This window comes from Lissotriton helveticus, chromosome 1_1 (genome assembly GCF_964261635.1).
Source record: "Lissotriton helveticus chromosome 1_1, aLisHel1.1, whole genome shotgun sequence".
NCBI lineage: Eukaryota > Metazoa > Chordata > Amphibia > Caudata > Salamandridae > Lissotriton > Lissotriton helveticus.
This window is the reverse complement of record NC_136057.1, coordinates 1,474,364,904-1,474,388,753: the sequence shown is the minus strand read 5'-3', so window position 1 is coordinate 1,474,388,753 and position 23,850 is coordinate 1,474,364,904. Positions and strand designations below refer to the sequence as shown.

Sequence of the window (23,850 nt, the reverse complement as noted above, 5' to 3'; positions counted from 1 at the left end):
TCTTCCCCTTCTACCGTCCCTCTCAATAACATAGCTTCTCCCCTCAGATGTTCGTTGACAGGGCATGCATCTATTGAAACTAATAGCCTCTTCAAGCCCTACTCCTCAAATACAGACTCCAACTCAATTATTAAGGGAATAATCCAAACAATTCACTCTAACCCGAACAGAGAACCCCTCCACAACTGCAGAGTCATAAATAATGACAACCACAAGAGAGTGTACATAATTCAGCCTCCTGCCCCCCCCATACTCCGGCTACACTCAAATGCATACTACTTAACTGCAGATCTGCCAACAAACATGCCTCTCAGATCTTCTACCTCATACATCATAATGAGATAGACATCATTATCCTCACAGAAACTTGGCTCACCCCATCGTCCACTCCGAGTCTAGACCTCTTGGTGCCCCCCTCCCATGACATAATTCATCTGGACAGAGTACGAAAATAGGAGGTGGCCTAGCCTGTATACATAGAAAGACACTTGCAATCTCACTCTCAGAATCCTCTTCCCCATCAACCTGCGAATACCTTTGCCTCAACATTTCCAGTAACAAGCAGCTGGTTTGCAAACTGCATACATTCTATCACCCCGTGCGACAATCTACCATTCATTGAAAAATTAATGGAAATCATCGCTAACAGTGTGGATTCAATGCAGCCCCAAATCTTCTTGGGAGACTTTAACCTTCATTGGTCAAATCCTAACGACCAAGCTGTAGCATGACTCAACTCCTTCTTGAAGGATCACAATTTGGTTCAACATTGTGACCGACCTACCCATAAAAAGGGAGAAACCCTTGACCTCATCATCTCGAAAGGTCAGTCTATAACTTTGAACTCCATCATACCCTGCGATTTGTCTGACTATCACGTCATTTCCTTCCATATCAATTTGGAGGTATCTCAGATTAAACCTCAAATTACTAAACCAAAGATCTGAAGAAGAGACCTCAGAGACATCAACACAGCTGACCTAGGAACCCGCTGTAAGCGTGCTCTCTCTCTCCAAAGAGAATTAGCTGAAGTACAGGCACTTACAGATTTCTATACCTCTTCTATTTCTAACATCATGGACGATATTGTGCCACTCCAGCAAAAAAATGCACCCTCAAAAATATCTAAACCTTGGTTTAATAGCAACCTAAATTCGGAGAGTCGCAATCTTAGGGCCTTAGAGCGCTCCTGGAGATTCGCTCCTTCAGCGGTCCATCTAAAAAACCTTAGATCAGCAAGAAGCTCCTATGACAAACAAATCAAGACAGCCAAGGCGAAATATTTCAGATCCCAACTAAACCAAGCTGCCAACCGACCCAAGAAATTGTTCGAACTGGTTAAACAACAATCTGTCATAGCCCCCAACCGATCAGATCGGGATGTCAGTCCTCCCTCATGTTTTGACTTGGCTGACTTTTTAACTGAGAAAACCAGACTTATTAACATTGATCTAGAAACCAGGAGGTCTCTATTAACATCCAAAGGACCTGCACACCAGATAAAGCTGCTCCACTTAGCAGAGGTATCAAGCACAACACTTCCTGGGACACCTTCACCATCCTAAACGAAAATTAAATCAATAAGGTCCTTCGGAGTATCAACCCATCTAATCACTTCAATGACCCTTTACCTCCCACCATCTTCAAAGCAATTAAAGAGTCTATCTCCCCCATCTGGACAAAGATCGTCAATGCCTCTCTCTCACAGGGAACGATCCCAGACTGTCTAAAAGTGGCCCAGGTAACACCTATTTAAAAAAAAACTAAAGCAGACAGTACAGATCTTAACAACTTCCGCCCCATCTCTAGCAATCCCACACTAGCCAAACTCTTGGAAAAATGCATCCATTCTCAATTATGTGCACACATCAAAAGCTTCGATCTCCTGGACCAACACCAATCGGGCTTTCGTAGTGGGCACAGCACTGACTCGGCTCTCACTCCTGTCATGGATGACATCCTAACAATGCTTGACAAAAATGAATCTTGCCTTCTTATCCTACTCAACCTTTCCTCTGCCTTTGACACTGTCAATCAAGACAAACTCCTAGATATTCTGGAGCAAAGGATGGGCCTCTCTGGGCAGGTGCTGCAATGGTTTTCGTCCTTCCTCCAGCACAGATCCCAAAGAGTTAAGGTGAACCACTCTATCTCCCACCCATCCCCAGTCACCATGGGGGTTCCACAAGGATCCTCCTTATCTCTCATTCTCTTCAATTTATTTCTGGAACCATTAGCTGATGTACTAAAATCCTTGGACATTTGATTCCATAAGTATGCAGACGACACCCAACTCTACCTGAAAATCTCCTCCCCAGACAACATCACTTCACTCAATTCCACCCTATTGACTACTCAAACTTGGCTAACTGATAACCACCTCCTGCTACACGCAACCAAAACTGAATTCCTCCTCATCTCTCCCCGAAACACACTCCTAACATAGACCTCTGGATGAAACAACTCACAGCCTTCAACTGCTCCCCCGCATTATTGACTCAGCTAAATCGCTAGGAATCACATTTGACAAACACCTGAATATGAAGACCCATATCAGCAACGTAAGCAAGGGAGCTAACCACCTTCTGAGAACTCTCAGGAACCTCAAACCTTTCTTACCTCAAGCCGACTTCAAGCAGGTGGTCCAAGCGCTTGTTCTACCGAGACTTGACTATGGCAGTGCTACGCTATGGGGCCTCCCCAAATACACTTTGGCTCTACTAAAGGCTTTATTGAACGCTGCGGCCAGATTGATTACGGGCACCAAGCGAAATGCCCACACCTCCCCGGTCCTAAAATCTCTAAACTGGCTGCCCTACAAAGCTAGAATTCAACTAAAGATTGCATGCTTATCGCACAAAGCCCTCCACTTCAAAACCCCCAATTACCTGGCGCAAAAGTTAAAACTATCCGGAGGGGGGAGTCCGTCAAGGAGTGCTAATTCCTTCCTCCTGAAACCCGAGATCTTCTGCAAAAAGAGAACTGGTCAACGAGCATTCTCGGGATCTGCCCCACAAATTTGGAAAACTCTTCCACCGGAAATCTGGAGAATCTCTTCCAAGGTTGCTTTCAAACTGGAAGCAAAAAGATTCCTCATGAACAAATTCCTACCTTCATAAGAAGAGCGATGGGCAGCTCTTAGCGCATCGGACACACTCCAAGAATGGATGTCACTCCGGTATTTTTCTATTGTATTTGCTCCCCTTGCCGTTATGTTTTCAATGCCTATATTGGTCCTTTCCTGTGCAAAAGTTTTGCATTTTCTATGTATATTCCCTATTTGACTCTCGTACTGATGTTACCTCATTTCCTCAATTTGTGAAGCGCTCTGATATCATTCAGGATCAAGTTTGCGCTATATAAAACTTTATAAATGAATAAACGTGCGCGCCTGTGCTCCCGCGCACCTGTGAGAGACCAAGCGTGTAGCGTTCTGTGTAAAGCATGCACATTTCCAGCCGTAGTCCGCTTTTAAAATGCGAGCGGCGAAAAACGGCAATTTCTTGGTTGCCAGAAGCCTGTACACGCGTTCACTAGGAAGTTGCTCGTTCATTTGCTGCATTTTTAATGGATCCTGGCTGCGGGCTCATTGTCGGCCTTTGTGAAGATATGTATGTTAATTGCAGCACCGCCATTTGCTGCAATTAACATAAATGCTTTCACAACGGCCCACAATCAGCTCGCAGCCTCTCTCTATTGTGAAAAGACATGCATCAAGTCCAAAGCACGTGTGCTTTACACGTCGTGCTTTGCTGCATTTCTTTTCAAAATAGAGCGCAGCTGGGTGCTGATTATGGGCCATTGTGAAAGCATTTATGTTAATTGCAGCGCATGGCGGTGCTGCAATTAACATACATATCTTCACAAAGGCCCACAATCAGCCCGGATCCATTAAAAATGCAGCAAGTCCGAAAAGTACGACGTGTAAAGCACACGTCGTTCTCTGGACTTGATGCATGTCTTTTCACAATAGAGAGAGGCTGCGGGCTGATTGTGGGCACTTGTGAAAATATTTGTTAATTGCAGCGCATAACGGGCACTGTGATCAACAGGAATACTTTCACAAATGCCCTCAATCAGCCCACAGCCTCTCTCTATTGAGAAAACAAATGCAGCAAATCCAAAAGCACGACGTGTAAAGCATACATCCTGCTTTTGGACTTGATGCATTTCTTTTCCATAGCTGTCAAGGATTATTTATGAGTGTAGGAGAATTATGACAGAAATTCTCATAGCTACCAAGGTTTCAGATTGCTATGGGTGACATTTTCAGTTAAAACAGGCAATGAAGACGAGGGAAAGTGAACTGCTGCAAAACACCAGAAAAATATTCAGCCATGAAACCAATTATTCTGTGAAATCAAAATAACAAACACTACTTTGATTCTTTATTATATTTGCTGGGTGATCGCAGGGTGTGCTTTGTTCCTGTGCTATTGTCCATGCAAATGCTTCCAAGCCTAACAGTGCACACTCACCCAGTTGAGGCTCTGACCATGAACCAAGGAGCAAGTTTCAGCATGAGGTTATCAGCGACCCGCTGCTAGCATCGCCAAACCTCGCTCTAAATCTTTTGATAACAAACTTACTCGGGCCTCTGAGGACTGATGCTGCCTTTGTCTTGCACCTGTCGCGGAAACAACCTAGCCTAGCCGGAGGCAGTGCGTGCTTTACGCATGTCTATGGCACCTTGCCAGGGTTGGGGAGGGGCCAGGGTGGTAAAGATAGGCAGGTTGCCTATGCTGGCGATACAGATGTGTGAAGTGCTCCAGTGTCTTCTCCTTACACACTGACCTGAAGCAACGTCCCCTTGAGGGGGGAGGGGTTGCTCGAGTGGTGACCCTGACAATGAAATCAGAGCTGGGGATGGATTACAGGGCACACATCTTGCTACTTCCTGCTGATATCTTAGTTTGAGCAGCAGTATCAAACCTTCACCATGCCATAATCCATTGAATACAGGAATATATAGCACCACTGTAATACAAGAAAACAAAGTTCCACAACATGAAAAATACTATTTCAATACAAGGGCCACCATGTTAACAACCTTAATGTCCACCTCTTTTCTCACCTACCATATCCCTGCACCTAGACTCTACTGATGACTGGGCCAAGTGCCAGCTGCACAGATTGTCAAGCAAGAGACAGCTGTCAGCCTGTGCTTCCTTCTTCTGGAACTCAGGGGCTTTTTTACAAGCCCCATGCGGTGCTGCGACATCAATTTTTCCCATATTAAAAGTGACGTACCAGAAGTGGCAGGGGATTGTAAATAAGCCACTTAGTTTGTTTGTTCTGGCACGCACATGCCATGTAGCACCATTTTAAATGTTGCTTCTTGTTCTGCCCAGAAACACAAGCTCAGTTGAAAGGATGCTGACTCTAGTCATTGAAGCAAGTGAGTCACGGAGTTGGATGTTAACACAAACAGGACTGTGGCTAGAATGAGAGTGCTTCATTGAGGTATCAGAGGAGCACAGAAAGAGTCAACTCGACCACAATCTGTGGAGCGCCAGACAAACTCCTCTCTGGCCTGATCCTCGTTTTGGAAGTATATCAACCCAGTGGAAGAGAAGCCATGGACGGGAACAGAGAGAGGGATCAGATTCCCAGAGAGCTCTTCACTTAAAGTTCTGACAGATGTTTCCTAGTCGTCTCGCTTTTGCCAAAGGAAATCAATACACTATACAGTCAAAATAATATGCAAATACCAAAATGGTAATGCACTTACCAGTATCCTGAATATAGCCCCGACCAGGTACCAGCTCTAAGTTTCAGAAAACCAGAGACAGTAAAGCAGCCAACTGCAGAACAAAGTTAGAAGAAAGAATACCGCAGAGTAAAGAGAGACCTATTTATAATGGGGAAAGTAAATCTGCAATTCACAGCATTCTTAAAGCTGTCAGCTGAAAAATAAAGACTGGCTGGGTGTGGCAAAGGCTCCCCCAACTTGAGGGCACCTCACATATGGCCTTTGTTGCTGGGACCTCGGATGGGGGTTGGCGGCGTGATACCAGGCCATTATCATGCTGTCACGTCTAATCGGCCACGAAAGTGCAACCACTTATTCGAGACAGCGCAAGACGCAGCTCAACATTCTGCTTTAATTAACATGCTGTGAATAGGTGAACAGCCCAGCCAAGTGCCTTTCATTGCGCGACAATCTCTGGTATTGCGGTAATTCAGAAACCTTTCTTTAAATGCGTTACTATAACACGCAATGCGTGGTACTTGGTAGAGCTGCATTCAACGGCTACGAGTGACACTCTCGCGTGTAAAATCAAGCAGTGAAGACAAGGGAAACATAACAATTTCAGAAATGTCAACCATTTAAGCAACGAGAAACAATAAAGAAATCTTAAAGCAGCTATAAAGGACAAGCGATTGCATGGCGTCCAGTTAGTGGGGATGTCAGTTAAGGAAAATGTGCTCTGTAAGATAACAGCAAAGACATATAAGGTGGAAATTCAAGTGGTGCAGGTATGGGCTGCAAGAGCTTTTAAATCTCACCTCCAGCAGAGGCCACAACCAAAAACCATTGAAAAGAACACATTCTCTATTAGCTGCCAATTTTTTTTAGATATTATATTTCACATTTCTATGGTTTCTATGTACTTAAGAGTGACACAAGTGCCAGATGTCTGACAGTTAGTGTAGCATTTTCCCGAGAGTGAAACCAAGCGATGAAGTGCATGGAAAGAGATAAATATTGGAAATTACACCCCCTCGATAAGTAAGACCTACAGTATCTTTAACTGCTTAAAAACCCCTGAAATGGAAAGTTAAGATTTTGATATGATTTGTGTGCCCAGAAGATATAAAAAACAAAAGAAATCATCCCAAAACATCTCATAACTCCCATGCCTTTGTACTTTATTGCACCGTAATACAGCAAAGCACATCCTGATGAAATCAAATGAACACAGGGCAGATATTTCGATGTTGCGGACAGTACAAAAATAAGCAAAACCACTTAAAGCAGGAATTTTTACATTTTATCTGTACATACTACAAAGAACAAATATGAATAGAAAACAGTTTTAAAAGTGTTCTGGAGATGATCTATGAGTGACTAACACTTAAAACAAAATTAAAGTATTCATTTGTAATGTGCCATTTCTTTGTATGTTTACTTTAAGTCCTGTTTAGTATCAGGTCCAGGCCTTTGTAGACTCTTTGAATAACAACTAATGGCTAATTTTCTCTGGTGAAGGTATCACCCCTAGGGTGAGTTACCTGACTGCTGCTTTCCACCAGTGCCTGAGAACAGCTATGTTTTCAGTCTTGATCTGCGACGTGTTTTAGTGCTTCAGCCAAGGAGGCAGCAAAAATTCTACAGCTGCAATTTAAAGATGTGTTGGAGCGCATGGAGAGCCACAGGAAGTTCTCCTCAGTAGTTTCTCACTCTGGCGCCCAGCAGTTTTTGCTTCTTACAGGCCCCTTGCATGCTGTGTTATGGGGGCCCAGCCGACCGCCCAAGCAGCAGCAATGCCTTCTAGGGTAAGGCTAGTAAAATGAAAAACATCCTGCATAGTCTTAGTCACCGACGCTGACAAAACTGTGAAGTCTAGAAGGCACGAATACCGTACATTGCGAGTGTACGCTATGACACCAATCCCACACTCTCTCGGTGCCCGCAGCCAGGACTGCAATAAGAAAAACAATTTTTTAATATGCCCACCACTTTTTGTCATAATTGTAGCTCAGTTCCTACTGTGGATTGTGTTATTCAGTAATTCTGTCAAAGGTGGATGTATTTGGCGAAACCTTAACATTTGGTACTAGAATACACACCAGGTAATTCACCAACTTGCGTTCCTTAGTTTACATCGCCGATAACAAGTCAGGTGTGCTACCATACCCTGTGTATGGCTTACGTCTTGGCATAATATGTTACTCGTTAGGCGGTCAGGAACTTCCAAAGAAAGAATATCACGCTCTTTCCCAAAATTAATAAATTTGATTGTGACTGTTAATACTGTGACTGAGGGTGGCTAGTGGTTATATTTACTGTGTTTGTTCTGTGGTTCTTTTTCTTCCCCTCGGCACCTTGACTCTCCACTGGTGACGACCGGCCCTCTCACCTCTGTCCCCTGACTGCATGATGCAGCAGTGCACTCTCCCTTGCCCAGTGGACTGGAGTCGGCCGCCCGGGGCTGCTTGGAAATAATTCTCCAGCATGGCCAATAATTTAGCTCCTGTGCCCCCTGAACAGAGAGGGCCGCCTGGACAGGTCGGAGCACCATCATGCTTTACACGGTGTGCTTTTGGACTTGCTGCATTTCTTTTAATTAACACATAAGCTTGAAATCTTTGCTTAGCTTGTGTGCCGCCCGGCTGGTGTTTTGCTGCTTCTTTCGGTCTCTGCATCCAGATATAATACAAGTAACATTGCCCCTACAGCAGTAAAATCTTATGATGGTACCACTGTTAGAGTCTTGTGCTTTTCTAAACCCGAAGTGTACTTGCCTGTGTAACCAATTCATGCCATGGTGCGTGTATCCAACTTGCAAACCTGGCTGAAGACCCTTAACGTGGCACTGTTTGTGTGGAAATGCACAGTCTTTTCACTTGTTTAAGCATTAGTTTGCAGTGATATTTGTCGCTGCACCCACACGAGCGGTTTGGTTACTGGCACACATAGCCTTTCCTGCAGCGCACATAGACCCTACACTGCCGCCCACAGAGGGAAAAAATTAGAGGGAACATTGGCTGCAAGTGGGAGATTCCTGTCGTGCGCAGCCCAGGAGCAGGTACAGACAGTATGGTGTGGCAGGAATTATGCAGAGTTATGTGGTGACATGTAATAGGCTCTATAATGAGGGGAGACATGTGAGGGAAAGTCAGTGTGCTTTACTGTTTTCACTATAGGAACACTCCAGTACTTGCTCATGAAGATGGTGACCACATGGGGTAGTTCAACTTCCTTAGGGCCTACAGATACCAGACACACACCAAAGTACACTGTGAGTTATGTAAAAAGATGTATTCTGCTCGGTCCAAAGACATATCTGTACTGCTTATGAGTCATCCAGAAATGTCCTATTCCTCTGACTCCGCTCATAACCAGAGCCTGGCTGGGTGTGACCCTGCCAGGCTGGATTTATTACCTTCCTCCCAAGCCCTAGCATCAGTGGCTGGCCCTTCACTGCAAGCATTTCAAGGGTGAAGGTCTACTCTCCAGGAGGTAGAGAGGGGTGAGTGGAGCTGCCGGTTATCCATCAGCAGCTGTCACCCGGTGCCAGGTACTGGGTTTGCTCGGGACCATGAAGGCAGCAAGGGGGAACAGGGCTTTTCAGAGACTATGGGGCATGGGACCACTAGACAACGCCATTTTGAACTATCCCAGAGGTCCTTTGCAGTAAGAAGGGAGCAGGGGCAGAGAAGTGATGTGTCGCTGCCGGATAGGGCAGAAGAGCCTTCATGCCAGACCCCTCCAAATTCTTATAACAGGTCTTGCAAAGGAAGAGGAGCTCTCACAGGGGTGTGGTCTGCTGAGTAAGACTGGTGCAGGAACCTGGCGCCATGGGCAGTTGAAAGGAGGAACCCTCTGATTGAATCAGGACCTTGGACTGTGGGCAGGGGGGGGGGGGCGGGGAGAAGGAGTCCAGGATCAGTGAGGATAAGCCTGGGCCTCTGCGCAAGTGGAAGAACGGCCCAGGAGGAGAGCCAGGTGAAAGGCCTGGTGCAGGGAGCCGCCAGTGATGACAGCTCCGTGCTGAGTTCCCACTCTTGGAGACCAGGAGGGTGTCGGAAAGTGCTCCCCGTGGCTAGGGCTGGCCACAAGAAGCAAGAAGAGGCCAAAATGGTGGTAATCGGTCTCCTGGGGTCCGAGATATGCCCCCAAAATGTAGGGGACCTTTGACCACTGCCCTGCCTGGCAACCAAGCACATGGGGCTCCGCCGCCGGTCTTGGATGTGATCCCGGGGTGGGTCAGGGGCCGTGAGCTGCCCCAGAAGAAAGGGAAAGCCGTGAATGAGATCCAGGGGACCAGGAGCCTACCCTGACCCAGAAGAGAAAGTCGGGGAGCGCCGTCGCACTCCCCGTGAAGGTGCCCCATGGTGCCAGGGGCCTACCCTGTCGCCCGAAGAAGCAGAAGTCATGAATTTAACCCAGGGGCCCGGGACCCCAAACTCAGGGCCACAGTTTCTGCGCAAGACGGAGGCGGCAGTGGCCCCAGATGGAAGAAGCTAAGCCCGGGAGCACCGTAGATTTCACTGGTGCCCGGGTACCCAACTCCGGGCCCGAAGCCAAGAAGCCGAAGCCAGGGCGCGTTGTCGCACTCCCCGTGAAGACCTCCCTTGGGCCCGGGATGCTCAACTCCGGGCCCCGGTGTGCCCCGTGAGGCAGGGGGGAGTGCCGCCGCACTCCCCCGCTGCAGGAGGAAGGTGGTTGGGGGAGTGCTGTTGCACTTCCCCGAAGTCTGGTCGGACCTCGGCACCCTCCGTGTCTGCTCGCAGGAGCGGGCCGACCAGAACAGAAGTGCCGACTCCCGCAGCAGCAGGCCAGGGTGCTGGCCAGTCGGGGAGCCGGCGGGAGCCGACGGCGGTGAGCTCCCCAAGCTGCCATAAAGCTCACCTGAATTAAGGGGTCCGGGTGGGACCAGGCACCCAACGGAGAGCTGAAGCGGTGTGAGGCCGCCCACAAGGGTAGCGTGGCTCTCCCGAGCAGCGGGGGAGCCGCTGCTCTATTATTCATGGGCCTGAGGAAAGCGCCCCATAATGCCTTGCAGTCCCGGACCGGCCTGCGTGGGAAAGCAGCTTGTTCTCTGCGTGTGGTGACCCCAGGAGGGTGAGGTCACCGCGAAGTGGGTGACAAGGTGCAGGGGGAACTGCTGGAGCAACGCAGACTCCCCAGCACAAATTTTGGAAGTATCTCCCTAAGTCTCTGGGGACTCACCGGAAATAACCCCTCAAGGGATCAGCCATGCTCCAACAGCAACCTGTGGCTGGAACTTTTGTTCTACACCTGGGGGTGTGTCTGCGACTGCACCAAGGTGTGACCTTAACCTGGGGTTACTAGTGCTAAAAATAGCTTTAAAAAAACACTAGATTGATTCACTCATCTCACCCTTCATCAATCACCTAACCAGCTCCGCAGTAAACTGGCGCCGCAGCACACTAGGGTGGCATTCGGGCACTCCTGGTGGGGCCCGATGATGAAGCATGTCACCAACTAGGTTGGTGAGTGAGGGCCTTCCGAACAACCTAAAGTGGTTTCATTCACAAGTAAATTTTACAGTGAATGTGGATACAGGCTTGCTCTTCTCTTATTACTGATACACTCCTCTGTTGTTTTCTTGACTTTGCTCGAGGGTAGTAGGAGTGTCTTTTCCGTTCCCTTCCTCTCCTGTTGTTACATACATATTTGGAAATTGTTGCATAGTATGGAGTAGTGTGTGTGTTTAATAAATGTACTCCTCCTTTTATAAAGCAAAGTACAGACTGGACAATCAATTATTGAGAGTCATTTCTGCGTACTGCTACATAGCAATTACTAGCCCACACCACCTCCCTTGAGTAAGCATTAGACTGCTCTGCAACGCTACCCACTGAGAGTAGTGCTATGATGGGATGTTTAGTTCCCAGTGAAGGACAAATGTAGACATGTTATTTGTGCAGGCCTCACAGATACTGCCTCGTTTTTCAACACGCGGCAACCACCTCGTCGCTGAAATCTAAGCCCGCGCCGTCAGCGGCCATGCCACCACCATCGATGAGGACGTCGTCGACGAGACATTCTACGGCACGTCCAAAAGAAGATACTTCAAAGGCGATGAAAAAGAAGTCTCCAATGCTGGTTTTATCACTGGGTTTGACCTTGTCGATTCCACCGTCAAAGACACTGCTAACAAGACACCAACATGCACAAGATTATCTACGCCCAGAGCACAACTCCTCTAGTAAAGTGTCTCCTTTACCACCAAGCCACTTGTTAGACTTAGCAGAGTCTATGACAACGATGATGGTCCTTTTGAAGCGGACCTTAGCCCCTCGGAGCTCCATGTTAAGTACCAAGAAGAGGAGGAGGATGATGATGAATACAATTCTAAAGTATATCAAAGACAACAATATGTGGAGAAGCAACATTAATAAATGAGTAGTTCCATCATCATGCTCCACCTTCTCTGCCTGAGCGCATTGTCCAGGTTCCTATAGCTGTTCAGCAAGAGCTACAGAGCATGTTGCAAGACTACTACAATTGTTTCGCTAAGCCTGTAAGGACAACTTTGTCGCCTATGCATCCACTGCCTCCAGCGCCTAAATCACCAGATCCTATGCAGCCACTAGCTACACCTAGAATAACACCAAGATCGAACAATGCCATGCCTTCTAGAGAAGACCCATCCTCTTCGGATGAGGATAGAGAGGAGGGTGAATTCAGGACACCCATTTAATGGGCAATAAGTGGGACAACAACTCATCCCCACGCCTTCTCCTCCGGTGCCTCAACAAAGAATCTCCACCAGACCATCTTGTTGGTTTTCATACGCCGATGAAACAAGCTGCTACATGCTTTCAGCTCCCAATGGCAGTGAAGCAAATCAAGGTTGGTTCTTGTGTGACTTTAAGAAAAAGTCCAGAACAACTGTTAAAGCAATCCCTATAGTAGATTACATTTGGTAGGAAGGCATTACAATAATGAAAACTCTTTACAAACTGATGGCGGTTCTTCCAAAAACAAAAATAAAACCCCTGAGGGCTCTCCAGTATGTCTAGTAGGACATCAAAAACGAGACTCCGTCAAGAACCCTTCCACACCAATCTCAACAACACCTGATAAGGAAGGCAGACACCTAGATATTATAGGGAAGCGGTTCTCCACTATCTCAGGAACTACTATACATGCTGCGAATTCTGTGGCTATTCTAGCTAGATATGACCGCAAGATGTAGTCAGATATTGCCACATATCTGGAGTTTTTGCCAGAAGATAAGAAAAGGGAAGCAGAAATGATTCTGCTAGAGGGAGAAAGATCTGAGTCGGCAATCATAGATTGTGCTAGGGACATAGCTTCTCTAGGTTTCCTACTGTTCGCAGGGTCAGCAGTGCTTAGATCCAGAGGTTGGCTAAGGGTGATCATCATTTCTTCAAGAAGCCCAAACAAAAATTCTAGACATGCCATTAGATGGCGATGGCTTATTTGAGAAGCACAGACGCCTTACAGGCGATAAAGGCAGACACGGACACTGTAAGATCACTGGGTACCTTACAGGTTCGAAAAACACCTTTAAGAAGCGCCAGAGGAAAAGGTACATATTCTTACTCTGGGGAATATCAGCGATACCACTCATATCAATCTTACCATTAGTCCTTTTGGCCTGCTTATCTGCAACATTACGTTAATCAAAAAGGATTAGCCTATTGTGAAATGTTTAAAAGGACTGAAAGCTGTATGACGAGGTGCAAACCTTTAGGTTTTTTCATGAAGCCCTCACCCACCAACCTAGTTGGTGGCATGCTTTATCATCGGGCCCACCCAGTGACACCGGGTGTGCTTCTACGCCTTATTACAGCGGAGCAGGTATGTAGCGGAGTGTGCAGTGTGGTGACGTGAATAGTGATAGTTAAAAAGCTATACAGTGGTCCCAGTACCCGAGGGTAATTAAACTTTGATAACTGGGCATCTGTTAGCGTTTATAAAGGCTGGTGGATTTGATAGGAGTATATATTAGGGCCTCCAGCATCCAGGTGTGGTCTACATGTTTCAGCCAGGCCTTTGAATTTAAAACTGGCTTTCCTCAGGACCATTAAATAAGTGAAGGTGCAATCATATACTTAAGTGAGTGTGTTGATTGAAAAATGTGAAGCACTCTCTAAGGTGTTATATGTGTGCGAGGGGGATTCCCTCACCGAGCATAACTGGACATACAACATGTATGACAGACATACAGAAGAGAGTTTTAGCATGGTAGCTTATGATCACAGTAAGACGTTAAAGCACAAGTTACTTACCTTTGGTAACGATGTAACTGTAAGAAACAGTAGTTAGTGTTAGATTCCTTACCTTAGAATATCCCCAGGCGTCAGACTGGATCCGGAAAGTTTTCGTCAACAGTACCCCTGCGCGTCGCTAGGCGTCGTCTGTGGCTCAGCGTTCGTCATCGTGATCGCCAGGATGACGTCGGAGTACTTAGACGCCGCCCTCGCGCGCTCACGTCACTTCTGTACATAGCTTTCCACGCCAGGAACGCAGAGCCATGATAGAAACCGACACTGGTGCCATGAAACTAGGGCCCTGAAAGGGATGTCCTTAACCCTGGATATCGGTTCGCAGAATGGGGAGGAAGTGTGGGGCGGTAAGGAATCTAACACTAACTATTGTTTCTTACAGATATATCGTTACCGAAGGTAAGTAACTTGTGCATCTGAAAGAAACAGGTTAGTGTTAGATTCCTTACCTTAGAATAGATACCCCAGCAATGCCAACCCGGGTGGTGGGTCTGTGAACCAAGATCACACCAGAAAGTCCTGGAGAACGGAACGGACGAAAAAGCCATCTCTCCGGACTTGGCTGTCCAGGTAGTAGTGTTTAACAAACGTGTGCAGCGAGGCCCATGTAGCTGCCGGGCAGATGTCCTACACGGGGATTCCCCGACATAGGGCAGTAGTGGCTGCCGTGGCCCGAGTGGAATGGGCGCGCAGCCCAACTGTAGGCTCCTTTCTCGCCAAGGAGTAGCAAACCTTGATGCACAAGACGACCCACCGAGAGATGGTCCGCTTGTGCACCGCCCGTCCCTTCTTTGCGCCCACGTAACCAACAAAGAGCTGGTCGTCCACCCGGAACTGGAGTGTGCGGTCCAGATAGAATGAGAGCGCACATTTTGGGTCCAGACGGTGGAGCCTCTCTTCCTCTTTCAAGGGATGCCGAGGCGGATAGAAGGTGGGCAAGGTGATGGACTGCCCGATATGAAAGGCTGTGACCACCTTGGGCAGGAAAGAATTGTCCTTAAACAACAACCTTGTCCAGATGGACAGAGAGGAAAGGAGGTTTAGAAGATAGAGCCTGGAGCTCACTCACTCTCCTGGCAGACGTGATGGCAACCAGGAATGCAATCTTAAGAGTCAGAAGACGAAGAGGACAGTTATGAAGTGGCTCAAAGGGAGCGCACTTCAGATACCGTAGAACAAGATTCAAGTCCCATTAAGGCATCACAAAGGAAACAGGAGGGAACATGCGTATGATGCCTTTAAAGAATCTATTTTCAACAGGGGACTTGAAAAGAGAAGGCTGATCAGGAAGCCTTAAGAAGGCTGAAATGGCCGAGAGGTAGCCCTTGATAGTGCCCAGAGCAGAGCCCTGCTGGGCAAGAGAAAGAAGGAAGAGGAGAACCTCTGAAAGGGGGCAGAGAGTGGATCCACAGCCTTTGCTGTGCACCATGCCACAAATTTGTTCCACCTGCAGGCGTATACCGTTTTTGTGGAGGGACGCCTGGCTGCCAGAATCACATCGCAAACTTCAGGAGGCAAGTCAAATGGCCTCAACTGCCGCTGCTCAATCTCCACGCATGTAGGTGGAGACTGGACAGGTTCGGGTGGAGGACAGTCCCCTGCTGCTGCAACAGAAGGTCCTCCTGAAGAGGCAGACTAATCGGGGGATCGACTGACATGCTGAGTAGCTCGGGATACCAGTATCTTTGTGCCCATTCCGGAGCCACAAGAATGACTTGAGCCCGGTCTCGCCTGATCTTCTTCAGCACACTGGCCAGAAGTGGTATAGGCGGAAAGGCGTACAACAGACCGCAGGTCCACTCGCGACAAAAAGCGTCGCCGAGCGAGTGCCGCCTTGTAAATTCCAATGCGCAGAACTGATGACATTGCGCCATGTCTTTGGTGGCGAATAGATCTAAACAAGGCTCTCCCCACTGCTGAAAGAGACCTTGCGCCACGTCAGAGTTCTGACGCCATTCGTGATCCATCATGCAACGGAGGCTGAGTTTGTCGGCCCTGGCGTTCAGGGAACCTGCCAGGTGTTGAACCACCAGGGTGACGCCCTGGAGTTCCAGCCATTGCCAGAGGCACAGAGCCTCCTGTTTGTTGCAGTACCACATGGCAGTGGTGTTGTCCGTGAACACCTGCACTATACTTTCCCGGACAGAGGGAAGGAATGCCTTCACTGCAAGTCGGATCACTCGCAGCTCCAGAAGGTTGATATGGAGCTGGGACTCCACCGGAGACCAGAGGCCTCTGATTTCCCTCTCTCCCATGTGGCCCCCCCATCCTAGGAGGGACGCATCTGTCACCACTACGTGCTCCGGTTGGGGTAGGGAGAGAGATCTGCCGCTGACCCAATGCTGATTTGTGAGCCACCACTGCAATTGTTGTGCAGTGCCCTCCGAGATCTGGACAAAATGCGGGGGGATCACAAAGAAGGCGAACAAAAATACAGTGAGAAAAAAATACACAGCAATCAGCAGGAGCCGCGAACTCGCGGCAGCAGCAGGAGGCAGGGGTCACGGGCCCACGCGAGGAGCCGTGCGGCGTGAGGAGCTTCTAGACCAAGGTCAGGACACCTCGAGTGTCCCGTGGGCTGGTACTTTGTAAACTTGCTTGAGGTCTCTTCGCGTTCCCATGTCCGTTGGCCTGTGGATCCTGGCGAGGGTCACCTTGTTTGTTCTTGGGCTTACCTGGTTGCTCTAGATGTGCCCTGACTCTCCAGTGCTCGGACCTTGCTGGTCCACACCGTAACCCGTTTCCTCTGTCCGCGCCTTGAGACCCTCCCGGGTGAGTAGTGCGCTATAAAAATGGCATGATTGATTGATTGATTGTCCGCATGGGTTGCATTTGCCAAGGCTTTTTGGTGCTCCAGCTGGACATCGACCCATCAGCACTCTACATCCTTCGTGGGACAGCTCACCTCCAGATCCTGGTCATCCTCGACGTCTACAGAGTCAAGCAACCCTTCTTCGTACCTGAAGCACTTGACATCTGTGGGCATTCGATTACCGAGCCCATGGTCACCAGAAGTGACCCATACTCTGCCCCCTCTGCTTTCAGCTTCCTCTCACCTCGAATCCAGGCTTGGATTCCACCGGACACTCTTTGCCCTCCTGGCAGCAGTACTTCTTTGCAATTCTCCATTGAAAACGACAAAGGTTATCGACACAACTTGACCCCTATGCATCCGGCTCCTCTGGGATAGGTAACACAGGTACTTCAGTACTCACTGGTGGGTTGGCCTTAGAATCTCCTATGTTCCAAAGGGTTTGCTCAAAGTCCTCTTAGACGTGTCCTTAAACTGTAACTTTACAACCGCAACTTTCCCATAGAGTTCTACGGAGCACACAGTCGTGTTTACTCGCTGCACCCATCCTCCGTGGGCTCCCTGTGTCACTCCTCTGGGTGGTTCCTTGGGGTCCCAGCGACTCTACGTACTCTAGGAACTGTGTCTAGTCAAGTCATTATTATTATACCATTTTTTTATTATATGGTTCAGTCTCCCCCTGGAGCCTGCTGTGTATTGTGCTATTTACGAATGTACTATTGATTCAGTATGGTGTGCTTTGTGCCCTAGTCTCGTATAGAGACCAGTAGAGAGTGTTATATTATTAAATACATATTTTCATATAACTACTGTGTGGTTCTCCTCTCATTCAATCATTTAGGAGGTGATATTCTGGTAAAACAAGCTGCTTAACATTCCTTCAAGATTAAGCCTTATGGCTGCTCACCACAGCTACCACTAGGATAGCTTTATAAAGGTTATCTTTGAACTCATACATCATAATGGTCGTGTGGACTGGTACAAAGTGCCCACTTTAATTAGTGGACAGCATATACCAGGACACCCTCTCACACCCAGCATCTATATTTTCGGTGTTTCAGTGTTTGTTTGCAGGGGAACATGAGACAGACCTCGCAAGTAGACACTTTAGGGTAGGGACACAGCAGAGGTTGCATATGCTGTGGCACCCCAGGTGTAGTTCGCATTACCCTGAGGACAGAAGTGAAAAGGAGTTCTTGCCATGCCTCAGTCCACTCTTGAGAAATGCCACAAGGTGTGTTGATGAACGTTTGAGGATATGGCCCCAGTTGAGGGTCTCTGGAGGTGGCGTAATGTTCAGATTTGATTGATGCAAGAGAATTCTGTCCTTCTATGGAGTTGCTGTAACGGAATAAAAACCTGGTTGCGGTTTCCACACTTGAGTGTCCGAGCCTGAAGGTAGAATAAAACAATCTAAGGTGGAGCTGCTGTGCTGCTACATTTTAGAACAAACGAAAAGAGTCATGACAGGCCTTTCGACTTCAACTTCTTCGAAGAAAAACAACTTGCAAACAAAGGGCCCAACAACAAATTGCAAGAGTAGGCATAGCCTGTGTATCTACAGCCACACGATTGTATATATCATTAAGTATCAACACAGAGGGGATACCAAATAGATAAGACATGAATATCTCTTCAGTCTAAAATGTGAGTTTGGATTTGTACCCCAGTACCCCAGACACAATATGTCACTGTATTATTGATTTAATCTCACATTTCCTAACTCTAAGCCATGTGCCTTACAGCATTGGGCTTAGGTCCTGCCTGCTAGGAGGCTGGGCACTGACGCAGAAGGCATGTGGCACTAATAAAGAGGATAGTCAATGTTACAGGTGGACCCTTTGCACTTGCTTCATAATATTGATGTTCTGTACTAACCCAGGAAGTACCAGGCCAAGAAGCGTAGGGAAATCATCCTTTTCCGTGGCATGTGGAACAGATACACTGTGTCAATCACCTGCTCTTTTGGAACCTGAAAAATGTGGAAAAACAATTACAAATTACTACAGGGCTAGGTCTATGGAACTCAGGTCATCAAGTTAAAACTGCATGTAAGTGAGCTAAGCAAAATCTGAACCAAACAAAGGCTTACAAGTGTAAAATGTGCAAATGAAACCTTCCCCCACACACATAAGGACCATGAAAATTTCAGATTTATCCCCAAGCAATATTGCACCTCTGTGTCTGCACAAGGTTTTAAATCTATATTGGGTCCAATGCCTCTCTTTTGATTTTGTATTGTAAAGTTCAGGAGTTCTGTATTCAAACCCAGAAAATGCTTAGTAAGATCAGAATAAGTTACTTCTCTTCAATAATACTCTTTCCAGTGGATACTCTGTTTAACTGCAGATTCCTCACCTTTTGAATTCCTCGAGGCACCAGACTGGCTCTGGAAACTATTAATCAATTTCCTCCATGCGCAGAGAGGTTGAACCATCGAACATCGTGGCAACCTCGTCCCAACAAACACTGCGGCAACCTCATCCTGACACCGGAAGTGATGGCAAATGGCCTAATATAGGGACCCCTCCTGCAAGATTAAGTCAGTTTACGATAAGGCATTCCACGCCCTTAGACGAGGAGTATCAATAACAGATTACAAATCAGGACAGTGTTAAGAATCTAACATGGGACCTTATTAAATCCATGAAGTCCACCCCACAGAAAGAGGGGAGGAGGAAAGTTGGGGAGTAACCTGCAGGTAGAGTATCCACCAGAAAAGGCGTTACAGAAGATATGAGACTTGTTCTTTTGTAGATACGTCTAACCGCAGATTGCTCACCTTTTGAATATATACCAAATCAATACCTCCCAAAACGTGTCGTGTCTGAGGATTGAACTTCACACCTGGAAATCGTGCAGGACTGAGCATCTGCAAACCTGTGAATCATGACAGTAATGCCTGGGGAAGGTGTGGAGGGGTGCCCACGTAGCTTTCTGGTAGATGTCCAGCACTGGAACACCCCTAGTTAAGGTCCTAGAGGCAGACTTATCCCTAAAAGAAACACCTTGAATGCCCTCAGAAGGCTCCTTCAAAGTCAAGGCATAACACTTTTTATTGCAGAGAACAATCGATGTGGATCAGGTCCATTTTTGAACAGCCTTTCCCTTCTCACCAGAAAACTCTATTGAGTTGGTCATCCACACAGTGCTAGTTCAATTGATGTAAAAGCTAATGGCTTTCTTGAGATTCAATCAATAACCCTGCTCCTCTTTACAGATATGTAGCAGAGAGGAAAAAGTGGGAAATGAAATGATGATGATGAAATGAAATGATTACGCTCTTGTATAGCGCACGACTACCCGTAGGCATCTCGGCGCTTGCTTAGGGAACCCGTCCTGGTATTCCCCTGTGAGATACCCCGGCAGGGTGTCCACAAGGTGAAAGCCAGGCATCCCGCCGCGAGGGGCCGTAGTGGAGATTAAGCAAGCTATTGCCCAGAGTCGCAGAGTGTGACCCCGTGAGTTGAGTAGGCACCGGAACGAGAATTATCGAGTCCGTGGAATTTTTGAGCCCGAGACCCGCCGAGGCGGGGAATCGAACCCTGGCCCACGGCTGATCTCAGCTTCTGGGTCTGCCGCCTCTAACCACTGAGCCACGCTTCTCCACCTCGGGGGACGGGAAGGATGATAGACTGTGCCACATGGAAGGTCAACGCCACCTTTGGTGGAAAGGATGCCTGGGTCCAAAGCACCAGCTTGTCTGGAAAGAAGCTGGCATATGGTAGTTGTACTGACATGCCTGCAGTTTATGGACATGGCAGGCAGAAGTTATTACAATGATGAAGGCAGACGTAAGATTCAGACACCACAATTAACAACTGTGCATTGGCTTGAAAGGCAAGCCACTAATAAAGTTAGAACCAAGGGAAGGACGTCTATGTAAGCTCTTTAAAAAACACATTGAGCTGGTGAGTTAAACAGGAAGGACTGGTCAAACAAACTGAGAAAGGCGTAGTGGGTTGGGTCAAATAAAAGTACATGAGAAAGTTTATAGACTTCAATAAATCAATCCTTTGGTCCTCACACCAGGGCTTAAACTTAGTCCAGGGTAAATCAACTTCATAAACGGATGATGCACTGCCAAGATGACATCCACCATCTCTAGAGGCAGCTCAAAACCACTCAACCGGTTCTGCATAATCTTCAAGCATGGATGTGTAGGTCATGGAGAATCGGATGAATAACCCTGCCTTATTGCTGTAAAGCAAGTCTTCCCCAAGTGGCAGACTGAGCCAGAGGGGCAAATTATCAGGCTCAGCAGCTCAGTGTATATCATTCTCTGAGCCCAGTTCGGGGCAATCAGAAAGATCTGAACCCAGTGTTTCCTGATCTTTGCAGAATTCAAAGAAGTGGCGAACGGAGTGGGCATGGGTAGAAGAGACCAGAACACCACATAAGGTGGAACAGATGGCAGGGAGCCTGGAGGCTGAAATTCCAAAGTGCAAGAGACTCAACAGTGAGTGTTCTCAGTGACAGCAAACAGATTTACTTAAAGACACACTCCACTGAGCAAAGATGCCTTCAGAAACCACTCGTTATAGTGAGTCTGCTGAGCTTGCCTACCCTGGCTTTCAGTGATCTTGGAGAATGGTTGACATGAAAGCTCCTAAATATCCAGCCAGTGCCAAAGTTCCAGTATCTTCTGGCACCGCACCTGCTACCCTTCACCGGCCTGCATGTTGCTGTACCACAGGGCAGTTGTGTTGTCCTTCAGCATTTGGTCAGGGCTGCACTTTATGAAAGGAAGATAGGCTTTGAGAGAGAGCTGGATGGCGCTCAACTCAAGCAGGATGATGTGGTACTTCTACTTCAATGGAGACCAGAGGCAACTGATCCCCACCTCATCCAGGTAGGCTCCGCAGCCCGGATCAGATTCATCTGTCACCACTGTGAGCTGTGTTTAGGGTAGGGAGAATTGTCTGTTGTATGTCAGGTCGGCGTCTTTTAACAAACATTGGAGGTCCCACATTGCCACATTTGACCCATGGAAACTGTCTGTGAGGCACTGCAAGTGTTAATAATCCACTGAAGGAGGATTCACTGGTGAACACACATGCTGAAGACCACAATGCACCAAAAAAATACACAATACTAGGTGACTAAGAAGCCTCAGAATAGTCCAGGGTGAGACCCAGGACTGAGCCTAAAACATCATGATAATATCCGGACAGTCCCAGACACTGTGCTGGGGCATTAAGGCTCTGAACGTCGCAGTGTCCAGAACTGCCCGTATAAAGGCAATTGTGTCACTAATGGAGAAACACTGGGATGAAAGCAGCAAGATGGTCATTTACAGGTTGGCCTGTGACTGACTGATGAGCCCTTATTTAACAACCATTTGTCGATGAACGGAAGGGCCTGCTCTTTCGAACCGCAACGATGGGCCTCAACTACCACCATCACCCTTGTCAAAAAAATTGGGGCTGAAGTGACCCGAAAGGGGCAAAATAATGAAATGAACTGTTCTTTTTCATTGACAAATCTGAGGATACACCTGTGGCACTGGAGGACAGGGGCATGAAAGTACATGTACACCACCCAGTCCCCAAAGCAGAAAGGACATAGGCCAAGGATGGCATCTTGAATTCTTCCTTTCTAAGGAAGGCATTCAGAAATCAAAGATCCAAAATAGCCTGAGCTTACTATCCTTTTTGGCACAAGAAAATAGTTGGGATTGCACCTGCTGCCTCTATCCTTTTCATGTACTCCCTCAATTGCCCCCTTTGGCAGCAATGACTGAACCGTTGTCAAAAATGGAGGCATGTTCTTCCAAAGTCTAGGTGAAACAGGAGGAACTGGACGGTTGTTCACAAAAAGGGGAGGGTGTAACCTTGACAGAAAACCTGCAGGACCCACTGGTCTGAGGCAATTGCACGACAGCTGGGCTGGCAAAGGTTCAGGGAGCAGGTCTCCAGATCCCCGTAAAAGGTGCGGTAAAATGACAAGAGAGTGTAGGATTTGTGCTTCTTTACAGTTGCACGCCATCAATTCCATAGGCAGGGCAAGGTGTCTACGAAGTCCAATGGCGTCACCTGTCTGCATGCAAAAGCAGTTGCTGAAAGGTTTCCAGATCCTGTAAACTAGGGGAATTTTACTAAGTAACACAGCAGCCAATCAAAACATTGCAATAAGAAAAACTACACATTCCGAGACCCCCTGTACTCCACTCTCTCCACCAATCAATCAAGCAATGGGGTCATGCTATATTATATAAACCAAAGTCACAATAATAACTCTTCTTTCTTTGCAGCTGCAGCAGCTGAGCTAAGGAAATTTATTTATTCTACTAAACAATGTTATTTATGCCAGTAGTTTTGATGCTACATTGGCATTGTTCAGACACTAGCGTTCAGTGAGTATCGGCGTGGGCCAGGGACGGATTGGTTCTGCGGGCACTAGGGCGTTGGCCAAAGGGCCGGTGTCTCAGTGCCCTCTGTGGGCCGTTTCTTTCCCCTTTTCCAGTCCACAGAGAGCACTGGACAGATAGAGGAAAGCAGCCTCGCTGTGTGGCAGTCAGAGATGATCAGCTGTGGCATCTCCTTCACCCCCTGCCCTGCCAGGCAATCACGCTGATGGTGGGCTGGGGAGGGGTGATTGTGTGCAAGAATCAGCCTCCCAGGGGGCCAGGTGTTGCTCAGGCCATTGAGCCATTTTCACCTCGGCCCCCCTGGGGCCACGCAGCCCTGAAACAGTGTTTGCATTAACACCTCGCCCATAGCCCTTCTCATTCAGGGCATTGTGGGCGAGGAAGAATGGGTCTCGCTGTGGGGGACAGGTGATGTTGGGAACTCGTACCATCTTCACCTTAGCCTCCCCCACCCCCATGGATGGCCCAGCAGCTGTGTTTTTTGCTTTATCCCCTTTTCTGCCAGTACATTGCCCTGACGCAGTTAGGGCTGGGGAGGGCGGAGTAATTTACAAATAGTTGTGGCCTCTCTGTTTTTCAGGTGCTGGGGGCTGAGGAATAATTTTTTAATAGAAAAGGGCCTCACTGCTTTCCAGTTGCTCCTGCGCTGGAGGGCTGGGGAATAATTTTTTAAGAGAAAAGGGTCTCGCTGTTTTTCAGGTGCTCCTGCGCTGGA

At 47.7% G+C, this 23,850-nt stretch overlaps 1 protein-coding gene across 3 annotated transcripts in view; it reads right to left on the bottom strand.

Moving 5' to 3' along the window:
- PAN2 (poly(A) specific ribonuclease subunit PAN2) overlaps nucleotides 1-23,850 on the bottom strand; it is a 1,642,407-nt gene that overhangs the window by 67,243 nt on the left and 1,551,314 nt on the right. For all 3 annotated transcript variants that reach the window (XM_078686370.1, XM_078686378.1, XM_078686384.1), the window contains one exon: nucleotides 18,644-18,737. In XM_078686370.1, the coding sequence (XP_078542496.1) occupies nucleotides 18,644-18,737 (94 nt within the window). The remainder of the gene's footprint in view (nucleotides 1-18,643; nucleotides 18,738-23,850) is intronic.